Genomic DNA, 12766 nt, shown 5'->3' on the forward strand with positions numbered 1-12766 from the left:
TTTGAATATTACATGTTAATAACTTGATTGGAATTATAACCTTGAGTTGACAGTTTGATACTTTGAAAATTTTGAGCCAGCCCTACCCCCAAGGGCTGTAGGGTGGGGCTCAAGGGAGTCAGTGTGCTAAAATTTCTTCATTTTCCTTGTTTAGAATCAGAGGTGCTAGTTTCAAATCCTTTTTAGTCTGAAATCTGTATGCTTGATATTGAATAAGGTGGTTTTATTGTTTTTTGTCACTTTGAATAATATTTCTGTTCATGTTAAAAACGAAATCAACTCTCTGTATAAATATATCAGGTGACCGTTAAGGCCCATGGGCCTCTTGTCTTGGTTTATATTCAACCTTCACAATAGATAAAAAAAAGTCAGGACCTCGTATATTACGGGTTAATGCATTCCCGGACATGTGGTGCTACAATTAAACAATGCATGTTTCATCAACTAATAAAATTGGCTTTTAACAAAGTCGATTGACGACTCCCTATCAAAACTAATCGACCTAGTGGAAAAAGTCCAGGGCATATTTCGATTCTATGCTGTAGAATTGAGCAATGCTGCAAATTTACTACGAGTCATCACTACATCAATGTAATGGTGCATGCTTGTAGTCACGATTTAAGCTCAATTGACTTTGAGATTGAGAGTGGTGGAAGTTCCGTCCGATAGCGTCAGATAGCGGGAGGTGGGAAGGGAGCAGGCGTCTCACTCCCTCAAACTGACATCACTCCACTAATTGTTTGGTCGATTGTATGCCTCGGTGGTTCAAACAACCTCCTATTTGATAAGTACATTTCATTGATAAAACTTGCTTATGTAAAAGGCACGATTCCTTCATAATCTTGGGTTTCCTGCGAGGCAAGTTTATGGTAGTGTGTGTGCATTGTGGGATTGCACATGCCGAGTTATAACGTCCTGTGATGTAATGACTTAAAAACGACTGACGGCTCGAGATCGTCTACTTTCTACTTTATGCTGTGGAGGAAGAAGACGTAATTCTGGGCTTGTGTAACAATGGGCTATTAACCCACGCTTACCCAACCAGTCCATAAGTACATTAGCAAGCTTCACAAAACAATTACAAGGAAAGCAATTAATTAAAAACAGACGTAAAAAAAATATGATTACCTAGTAATATGAATTAGAAGTTGTTTTGGACATATTGTGTTAGTTATATTGTGTTTTACTTTGAAGGAATGAAAAAAGTAAATATGATAAAGTTTGTGAAATTGTCTACTGTTAAGCTAACATGGACAAAAAACCGAGCACAATCTTGTGGTCTGATTTGTGATAAGTTATAATTGGAGAGATTGATCACTGCCAGACTTCGGGGATATGTGTTAAGTCAAACCGCTAGATCCGCTCTCCAATGTATTGGATTTTTCTTCCGTACCAGAACTCGTGGCTACTTAAGGAAGCATCGCTATCTGGACCACGAGGAAATAGGATAGGAACCTTCACTCTCAAATCCATTATCATGGAGAGAAAAAATCTTAAAAAAACCCCGACCTAATCGTTAATAGAAAAAAAGTGTTTCCTTGTCCAATCCCCTTTGGCTTCCTTGCAAGTATCGTTCACCATCAGCATACAAGGCTCATCTCGTGACTTTTGAAAATGAAGGTTTTAAGTAATTCTGTGCTCATTGTGTGTTGGTAGGTGGCTAGTTTCTGTTCTCTGCACTAGAGAACCCTAGTGGCTAAACCAACGGCATCCTTACATAACCACTGATCTGTTTGCTGTCTTTACACTTATATCGTTCCTGTTTTTGATTACAGAAGTATATTTAAATGATGATAGTATGGAAATGCAAAATTAAGAGGAAACATATTGATTAGGGAAGCATTAAAATGATTATATTATGAAAAGTTTAGTAATTTTATCTTGTGCTTCTTTTAACTCTTTTTAAACTTAAAGTAATAACCTGTCTTTGATAATGATGGATGACTAGGGAAGAATCTATTTCAGTTTTTGTTGATTTCTGACAGATTAGATTCTTGTGATATACTCAGTATCCACTATTCTTCATGTCTTGAATACAGTATGCAAGTCAGTAGGGCAGACCATCGGAGATGATCAAATAGCACATTAGTACAAAGCACCAGGATGTAACAGTGCTTTGTCTGTTGTCAGTTCGTAGTCTGTAGTCCACCTACTTTTTGCAAGGACATCTCTCCCCACTAGTGTAAATATGCAAGCCTAAATTTATATTAACGGTTCCCGGGATATCATGCCACACCACATGTAAAGCTACTTAACACATCTGTTGTCAGTTCCTGTGTCTATTTATTGTCCATCAACTTTTGCATTGAATGACATGTCCTCCCGCTAGTGGAAATATGCAAGCCTTAGTTGACGGTTACCCAGAGATTACCCCACACAACATGAAAAACTTCTGAACACATCTGTTGTCAGTTCATCGTCTGTTGTCCATCAACTTTTGCGACATGTCTCCCCACTAGTGGAAATATGCAAAGTCAAAATTGACCGTTTCCGGATTTTTGGGATATTATGTCACACAACCTATATATACTTCTGTACGTATCTGTATTTGACAGTGCAGTTTTGAAGATCAAAGCAGCAAGGAAAGCTCCATAATTCCGTAACGAGAGTTTGTTTGTAAGAATACAAACATAATCAATGACCAAGTATAATTTTAAATGCATGAATTAATTTTACGACTCTTGGAAAATTGAAAGTGAATCTGAATGCCATAGGGTTGTATGTCACTTGTATGAGTATAGTCATTTAAATAGACAGGATAAATATAATTAATCTAGAAAATTATTTTTAATAAATGGAACATGAAAACGACAATGGTGTATTTTTGGATTTTCTTCTCAATCAACAACGGCGTGATTGGAAATTAATTGGACGCATGTGTTGTAGATATGTCAAACTTGAAACGCAAATGCGAACATAACAGGTCTAACAACTGGGTAGCCGGAATTTGTATGCAGTGAAAAGTTATATTGGTATTATTATGGAATTAGATGAGAATTATGTAAGTCCCTGGTATCTTAACTTTAATTGAAGCTTATGTAAACGTTACCTTTTGATTGAAATACCAAATTGCCACAATTTTACGTGCAAAAGGCCTCATATTGTTTTTGGCATGGGGCCAAATTGCTCCCATAAGAAGCGAGGCAGAGAATAATCACTCAATAATGTTGAAACAGGCACGCCTTAGATGGCTTAGACATCGTCCCTAGTTTAGTCACAATGTTACACTTCGTGTTGCCATGGCAGATTGTCAAAAGAAACTTGCATGTTGATCAGCGTCTCCATGGCAAAGAGCTGTTATGATACCATTAGCCAGTTACAGAAACTGTCTATATATAATCTCACTTCCCAATTAGTATCACATGATTAATTTAAAAATTTGTCATGTAAAAAAATATTAATTCAGAACAAAGTGCAATTATAAGAGGCATGAATGATTAGCAATACCCAGTGGCTAAGCATTGTCATGTTTAGTTATTCTGGGTTTTACGACGCTCCGCCATCACTCCACCTATAGGGATTAATGTGTTGTCATCCATATATCTCCACCAAAGCGACAAAACAAGGAGATTCTTTTTTCCCCAGAGCATTGATGCTCCGATGTTTGGTGTAATGGTTTAGGGTTTTCCTGAGGTAGTCAATGAGGGGTTATAACTACTGTCATGTATTGTGCCTGTGTTTGTTTTTATTGTGTGCCACCCCTGCTATATGATTCGATTCCCATTTATCAGGCCCTCGGTGTATATGTGGTAGGCAGTCCAATTAACTATAGGTATCCATAATCACAGATGGAAGTAATGCTGTTAGTATTGAGCCCGCCTGAGAACCTGCTTTATCGTAACAAGCATGTCGTCATATCTGATTCTTTGTCCCAAACACATCGTGTATGTATTGGCTATAGTTCTCGGGAAGGAGACAGAAATATACAATAATGACGAACAGATTGATGTCCAATAGAGATTAACAGAATAGAATAAAGGAAAAAAGAAAAGATATATAACCCGTTTTGTATTGGGATATGCTAAAGGCACATAAACTATTTCTGTTGCCTTCGCAACTTCATATCAGAAATTGCATTTTTTTATGAAAGTACATGTTAAATTTACATATGTCGAAATTCAAATCTCCTTAGGCAATTTCTGTGATGTTTTTCCTTCGTAAGAGTACACATTATTTGAAACTTACAGATATGGTCCCCGGTCTGGTCCCGCACACTGACTCCAATTGTGTGTACTTGGTGCCATTCACTAATGCTAAGTGGTCTTTATACAGGAAATGATTGTTCAGAAGAATGTTACAACACTGTAGTCGTTAGGAATCCATTAAATACAAACATAATCTATCTTAGTTACTGAATACTGTAGTAAATCGTATTGTATCTAACCTAAACTGAACTTTATAAGTACAGACTAAGTAAATTAATCTCGCTATTTTTTTACGATTAACGTCAAATGTTACATATCATCCAGTGTGGTTGTAAGGAAAATTCCCTGTACTATCAAGTTGTCTTGGTTACCCTGATTTTCCCTTTCACCTCTATGCAACTTTAGTAGACTCTCCCACGCATTGATCTGGATGAGTCCATTATGGTCTACAGTGGTGAAAGGGTTTATAAAAGGAGTAATTGCAGTAAGGGCCATTTTTGGCTCCACCCTTGATTTTCTCAATTTTAATACCATATGCGTGCATGGACATATGAGATTTATAAAAAATGCAGTTTCAAAGAATTCAGACATCGCGTTGTGTTATATACTGTATACCAAGAAACTTCACCAAGTCAGATATTTGCCTTTTTCCGATAACATCCATGTTCACCCAGTGTTATTTCGCCCTTCATATGTCATTAATATGTGTTGCTTGCATACTTGCCAACTTTTTAAAATGTCCATTGGGGAGATTACGTGTGCTAGAAATTAAAAGCATAAATAAAATGTGTGTATGTACACCCTACGGAGTATAACACTTTGATACAGAATCATTTGAACTGTTCTTTCATTGGAATTCATTAGATCTTATAAAATAGGAACAGTTTATCAAATTCACTGGTTAAAATGCTTAAATTTAGGGTAAAAAATAGGGAGATTTGGCAAGAATGTGGTTGTTGTGAACTAAAATTCGCTGTCATGATAAATTTGCCATCATTTGGGAAGGTGATAAAGATGGAAGTATAATTGTGGCATAAATTTCCCGCGATACAGTCTATATTTACAGTCGGCGCTGTCATTCACTCACTAACAATTGTTCCCTTAAGCTGAAAGTTATCATTGCAGAACCTTACCATCTTTCGTGACAAGTTTCCTTGATCCACAACAATACCCGTGGGAGGAGATAAGCAGATTTTCTGCAAGCAGGACACAATTGTGTGACGTCATCATCAGTTCATGTGGGCAGAGTCAAGCAAGGCTTATGCAAATTTCAGGCTGTTACTTTTATTGAACCGAAAACATGTATCCCCCTAGCCTGCTACATTAATTTCTACGTAAAGGTACACCACTGCTGAATTAATTATTGAAATTTAGATTAATTTACTTGATTTTTCAAATGTGCATAACTTGGAAAATATTTGTTATATGTGAAAAAAAGTTGAATGAAAATTGTTCGTTGTTGTCTCTAGTTTATATTAACATTTTCAATTCTAAAGTTGCTTCAGTATTTACCTGTACAGGTGGTAATAAAAGTAAGAAAAGGTGAAACTTTTAATTAATCGGATTTAAGCAAGAGGAAGATCATTTTAAAATTATTTTCGTCCGCAAATGTGATTGACAAATGATAACAGAGATAATAAAATTCATTTTTGTCATAAGACGCTGTATATATTTACAATGGACTCACGAATGAATGCAGAACTGTTAAAGGAATACTATTAAAAGCTATTGCACATTTTATCACTCAAATGGTGAGAAATGGGGCATAAAATAAAATAAACCCACATCTTGTGATTAAATCCCAGCTGATCATTTTGACATTGAATTATTGATTAGAAGCCTGAGTACTTAAAGTGCTTACTGCGCGGTGTGTAAGTCACAATGGAACAGTAGCCGGCCTGTCAGTGAACTCCAGCAGACAGCCAGGGTGGGGATCTCTCATGAAAGTACAGCTCATTAAATCTTACTGTGTGTTCTAACCGTGTTGTCATCTTCTGCTGCCTTCATGGTATTTACCAATCAAAAGCTTTCAACTCTCATTATATTTTTTTTACTGCTGTGTAATGTAGGGATCAGCCCTGTTCACTTTGTTGCTCTGTCTTAGACAATGCAGTGTGTCTAAGAGAGATTTTCTCCTGTTGACATTTTCCTGTCTTAACCCTAAGGCTGCTACATTGATTTCTATGTAAAGGGACGCCACTGCTGAATAAATTATTGAAATATAAATCAATTTTCTTAATTTTTCAAATGCGCATAACTTGAAAAATATTTGTTATATGTGAATAAAAGTTATAGGAAAATTGTTCGTTATTGTCTCTAGTTTATATTAACGTTTTCGATTCTAAAGTTGCTTCAGTATTTACCTGTACAGGTGGTAATAAAGGTAAGAAAAGGTGAAACTTTTAATTAATCGGATTTAAGCACCAGAAAGATCTTTGTTTTTTGTTTTTTTGTCAGCAAATGTGATTGGAAAATGATAACAGAGATTATAAACTTCATTTATGACATAAGACGTTGTACATTTACACGGAGATTCTCAGGTAAAAAGATCAGGTATTTCATCAAGAATATCATGCGATTTGCTACAGGTTTCAGGTCGTCATTCAATATATTTATTGTCACAGTCGGCATATAGATATATCTTAGCTAAGGTCTAGTTTATGATTAAATCATAGATAAATAGTTTGAAGAAATCAATCGTCTCAAAACGTATCAATGTCAATGTTCAATTCGGCCTCACCTGCAGACGACATGTGCGCCTTGGTCCACCGATATTTTCAAGTTTGCGTAGGGCACAAAGTTGTCCATTGGAAAGTAACATATTATGTTACACCGAAGTATTTCCACATCAACTATGTCAAACCCTTCAAAACCTTTATTAGCATCGTAGGTAACGCTGGAGAATAAATGTTTACCATCATATTCATCGCTTCAATCTACACATCCGCCATTTTTATGACTTTTTTTTTGATTTGAAATTCTCTCACACACCTTTGGTTATCACTAGGGTATACTGCCGTGACTATCGAAAGTAATGACAAAACAACCAATCAGAAGCCTTCTACTATACACATTCGGGTTTGGTATAGCAACAACCCGACTTCACACTTCCTGGCTACCGATCAAAACTTACAGACCGAGAAACGACATATGTCGTGAGTAGCACTGACGGCCCGACTTTTCAAAACGACCTATGTCGTACGTAGCAGCCTAAGGGTTAACATGATTTGAAAATAAAATTTGTACCCGCATATAATAATTCATAATTTTGAAGCAATTACTGAAAAATACTGTAAATATAATATGCATGTGTATAATTTATTTACTCGTGCTCAGCTGGAGTTTTTACATAATAATCTGACCAAAATATAAAAATGTTCCTTACATGATATTGTCATTAATAAAAAATCAAATGAACAAGAGATCTGTTAATAAGTGTTTTTCTATAAGTCCCCTTCCTGTACTTACTTGAGGGGACTAGAGGTCAATCCCTCTGCCATTCTGTCAGTCACACTGTCAGTGTGTCACTCTGCCCAGAGTATATTTCCTATAAACTGTCACATACAGTAACCTCTTGGAATGACAGAATGTCACATACTTAATTGGGTCTTGTGCCACAACCTTTTGGAACGGCAAAATGTCACATACTAAAATTGGGTCTCGTTCGGCAATATATACAGAGTTATGGCCCTTTATTCACCTTGAATTATTTTGTCCAGGGTGAATTTCATGTATGAGCTTCGTCACCTACATGACCAATTTTTATAAGTCACTACCTCTTGGGATGTAGGAATGTCACATACTGAGATTGGGTCCTGTACTCGACTATTTACGGAGCTATAACCCCTTATTCATCATGCAACACATTACCAAGAGTGCATGTATCTTATATAGTCTTCTCCCTTACAAATGCAAAGTTTTGCATGCAAGTACATCTTGTGATATAGGAATGTGACATACTGAAATTGGCTCTCCCAACGACACTTTATATCAAATGCTTTGTTTATTTTTCAATACCAAAGTTTATCTGGTCATGGATTGCCTGTAATACTTTTCCTTGTTTGACAAAAGTTGTGACATAATGTATTATGACATCAGATGGATGTTTTGAGCTATGTCACAGCAATAGACTATATAGGAGGTATACATGACTTAGAATTTGAAATAAAGTATTATTCAAACAGTAATGTTTCAAAAGGATCATTGTCGAATAAATTCTGTTTCCTTGGAGTCGCGTTGAATTACCTCTGCGTCAATTTCTAGTTTTAGAAGTTTGAAAATAAAAAGTTTAACGTTTTAGTGTCAAAATAAAACATACCACTTTGAAGAACTTTTGACCTTATGATAGAAGAGAGCAATGTTAAATTCAACAAAAGGTTAAATTGATTTTTAGGTTTAAAAAAATGTTATCTACACTTTAATTTTAGCTATTGTGTTCTGAATTTTGTAAACCTTAATAACTCTACATAGACAACAAATAAAAATAGTTAAAATATCTACTGTTGAGCGAATATGTATTTGCTGGTGTTAATGATGATAGTCATAACAGAACTGATCAAACACCGACCAGTTTTAGTTATTATGTATAGGTGACAGTTTTGTTTTTAGAACCTAAGTCTTAAGGTAGCCCATAGCTAAAACAGTTTGCTGTTGTGTACTGACCGGTCAAGGTTTTTATCCCCTGGGTAGACTTAATAAACGACAAGTAAATATAACTCTCTCCTCATTTAAACCTGCCACTGGTGGAGCCAATTGTTAATTTACAAGTAACATTTTATGGATGCTGTCTGCAATAATATTGAGTCGCCAGACAAGCACCACTGAATGCCTGGGCTGGATGGAATATATAAAACTCCCTCCCCAGAAAATACGGACTTAGGTATAATGAGGCGTTAATTATTGGGTTTTTTCCGTCCCTGCAACAAACAGTCTGCCTCAAAAGTATATTTGGAATATTATGTGCCTTCCTAATGATTTTAAATATTGACGTTGATCATATTTTAATCTGATAACTTCATTATGGTGTTTGAAAACAGCTTGTGTTTGGAGAACCCAGACTCATGTCTTGTTACAGGATATGCATGTTCAATTTGCTCGACACCCTGACTTGTAGGGTAGCTATAGGCCTGTTTAGGACCAGTGCACTTCGTTAGTGTAGCTGTATAAACCAACCTAATCTGATCAGTGTTTCTTAGACGAGGTTCCGCTGAAATCTCTAATAAAGGTAAAAGTTCAATTTTTTACAAGGTGTTGAAGAGTTTCAAAGAGAGTTTCTTCATGTCAGGAATTATTGATGCATTGCTAAGAAAAAATGAATGAAGATATCTGAAGTGTTAGAAATAGTCAATTACTGGAACTCATAGCAATGTTGATTGTTAAAGCCAGCCCAGGAAGGTCATTAGGTTTACAGAGTTTGATAGAGTGTGAATACAGACAGACAGGTGTACGACCCGGAAGGATAAAGTTCAGTTTTACTGTAATTCTGTCATTCATTGAACTTGTCTGGTCATACTGATGTTTCATGTAGATTCTGCCCCTCAGTAAACTTACCTGATTGTAGTGGTGTCTGCCTGTTTTGTTTAATGTTTGCCTAACAGTGTGCTCATATTATTGTGCTGACGTTTCACCATTTTGTGGTATTTCTGTCCTCCAGTGAGCTTATATTATTGTACTGTCGTTTCACCATTTTCTGGTATTTCTGTCCTCCAGTGAGCTTATATTATTGTACTGACGTTTCACCATTTTGTGGTATTTCTGTCCTCCAGTGAGCTTATATTATTGTACTGTCGTTTCACCATTTTCTGGTATTTCTGTCCTCCAGTGAGCTTGTATTATTGTACTGACGTTTCACCATTTTGTGGTATTTCTGTCATCCAGTGAGCTTATATTATTGTACTGACATTTCACCATTTTCTGGTGTTTCTGTCCTCCAGTGAACTTATAATATTGTACTGACATTTCACCATTTTGTGGTATTTCTGTCCTCCAGTGAGCTTATTTAATTGTAGTGAATGTTTCACCTTTTGGTGAAATAATTGTTTAAATTATCTAAATTCACTACAGCATTAACTTTCTTGAATTATTACAGAAGTAAATCCTCACAGATATGCTAAATAACAAGTACAAAGGCTCATTTTTTGTGTAAATGAAAGTTGTTTATTCCGCAAAATATTTGTCCATAAATATCTCTGATCTGCTTTGTACAATGAGACTACTAGTATTTTCTGAGTAGGAGATGAACAGCATGACTCTGGAATTCATGTCTGAAATGCAATAATGTATGGACATTTTAAAATGCGATGAGAATTCGTCCTCATACAAAAAATACTAATTTACAGTAAAACCTGGATTACTAGATTATTTGTCAACGAGCCTGCAGTAAAAACCCTGTTAGTCAAAGACAGGTGATATTTAGGGGACGTTGCGGATTACACTAGTTCCTCTCTGTGAAATCCTTGCCTTGGTATACATCAGGACTAACAAGGTTTTTCTGTAAAGAATTATAACAAATTATTATACAAGCTTCACAAGACCTTTTGCACACGGCTTTTGAGAATCTTTCCATAAATATTTCAAAGTTTATGAATTCATTAAAATGAAAACAATATTCTAATTGATTTCTTGGTAAAATGATATTTTTTTGTGCTTAAGCTTGATTTATGTTTATAAAATGTTTTCCATTTAATTTCTAATAACAAATGTTAATAGTTTCAGTGCAAAAAGAAATGCACTGCAAACCACTGAAATTTGAGAATGTTTTTTTTTTTTTTAATGACGATATGCAGGAAATCTGAGCCTTGATGCATCATATATATTCCCAGTAGTAATTTTGAATTTAATATTAATCTTTAAGGATACATGAGAAAATAAATATGAGATAGAAAATCTTTAAATAAAATCTATACCATGTAACTGATTCATCATGCCAATGTAAAAATCTACTGAAAACCACTGGAATTTGAGAATGTTGAAGATTTTTTTAATGACAATATGCAAGAAATCTGAGCCTTGATGCATCATGTATATTCCCAGTAGTAATTTTGTGTTTAATATCATGCCAATAAAAAGTTATAATGAAATATGTATGACATGCTAATAGAATTGTCTCCCTTGTATATGCATGATGGGTTGTACTGGTATACGCATGAAATATCTCCATAGGAAATGCCATGACTGTGAAACATGCAAGTTTCAGTGATATGATACAGGATTATACGAAAATCTTGACAATAACTAAAACAAGACTCGTATCTTCATGCCTGTTTGACAGTAAGATTTACATAAATGACATTTGTTTGCAAATTGTAGCACAGTTGCCAGTGGATTGGCCCAATAAATTTGCTTAATGCCTAGCAGCTACAGGTCTCGTTTAATAATAAAAATGATGTTAAAAGTTCTGAAATAAACTTATAGTTTTAGCAAACTTTTATTATCAGGCTGATGTAATTCTGTTGATGTGATGCTTTGATATACATGTGTGATATGATGTAATGACTGAGAAATTCATGTAAAAATAGATAAAATTCATATGAAATAGCACTTCCTTTAACTGCGTCACACACTCTGTAACTATAGAAACACTTCCTCATACTGTGTCACTCCGTAACCATGGGAACGAATGCTGGAATAGCACTCCTTTTACTGTGTTAATCATGCAATCATAGAAACAATGATGAAATAGCACTTCCTCAAAACCTTGTCGCACACCGTAACCATAGAAACAAAGACTGAAATAGCACTTCTTCATACCTTGTCACACACCGTAACCATAGAAACAAACACTGAAATAGCACTTCCTCATACCTTGTCACACACTGTAACCATAGAAACAAAGACTGAAATAGCACTTCCTCTCACACCTTGTCACACACTGTAACCATAGAAACATATCCTGATGCACACTGTAACTATAGAAACAAAGGCATAATATACAGCGCTACAAACCAGTGTAATTCTTCAGATTTTAAATAATGTTCATATTTATTTGACTTCCACAGAATATCTCATACTGAATGTGACTTTGAATATCTTCACAAAGATTTATTCAGACTTAATGAAAAAAGGAATGTATAACCATTATTGTTTATTTCACAAATCTAAATAACTTCAAATTTGGTTAAAATACAGTCATGAAAAAATATGTTCATAACGGTTTAGGGATATACATATTTGAAGACTAAAATTCTAAATTAGACTCTAAACTCTAAATCCTTTTTAAACTATTGTCATATACCATGGTTGTAAGATTCTATTATCTCCAAGCCTGGGGCAAGGAGATTTTGTGTCAGGCTTGCAAAAATTTTCATTATTTATTATGAAAATATAGATGAGCGAGTAGAATTTGATTTAATCAACCCTTAAAACCTCAGGGTACAAAAATATTGGTATTTCATGCCTGTGCAGGACCATATTAATCTGGGCAAAACAAGATATTACAACAGAATTGTGTGAGAGTATTACAATATGTATACAGTGTGTAAAGTTTATATAATATAATTATCTGACTGGAAAACAGGGAAAATCCTGGAATTTCGGAGCAGTGGGCCATTTTAAGGAATTTTTAGTCAATATCAAGAGGGGCCATTCTATGTAAAATTTAAAGAATATTTGAACATGGAGGG

General features: G+C 35.1%; 2 protein-coding genes across 3 annotated transcripts in view; one reads left to right on the forward strand and one right to left on the reverse strand.

Moving 5' to 3' along the window:
* The window catches only part of LOC110452240 (26S proteasome non-ATPase regulatory subunit 1-like), a 244652-nt gene that overhangs the window by 54433 nt on the left and 177453 nt on the right, over positions 1 to 12766 (forward strand). The window lies entirely within an intron of this gene.
* Positions 10288 to 12766, reverse strand: part of LOC110452241 (tyramine/octopamine receptor-like) — a 29836-nt gene continuing 27357 nt past the window's right edge. For both annotated transcript variants that reach the window (XM_021500620.1, XM_021500621.1), the window contains exon 3: positions 10288 to 10408. In XM_021500620.1, coding sequence (XP_021356295.1) covers positions 10360 to 10408 — 49 coding nt within the window. In that variant the 3' untranslated portion in view covers positions 10288 to 10359. The remainder of the gene's footprint in view (positions 10409 to 12766) is intronic.

The sequence above is a fragment of the Mizuhopecten yessoensis genome, unplaced genomic scaffold (assembly GCF_002113885.1).
Source record: "Mizuhopecten yessoensis strain PY_sf001 unplaced genomic scaffold, ASM211388v2 scaffold6505, whole genome shotgun sequence".
NCBI lineage: Eukaryota > Metazoa > Mollusca > Bivalvia > Pectinida > Pectinidae > Mizuhopecten > Mizuhopecten yessoensis.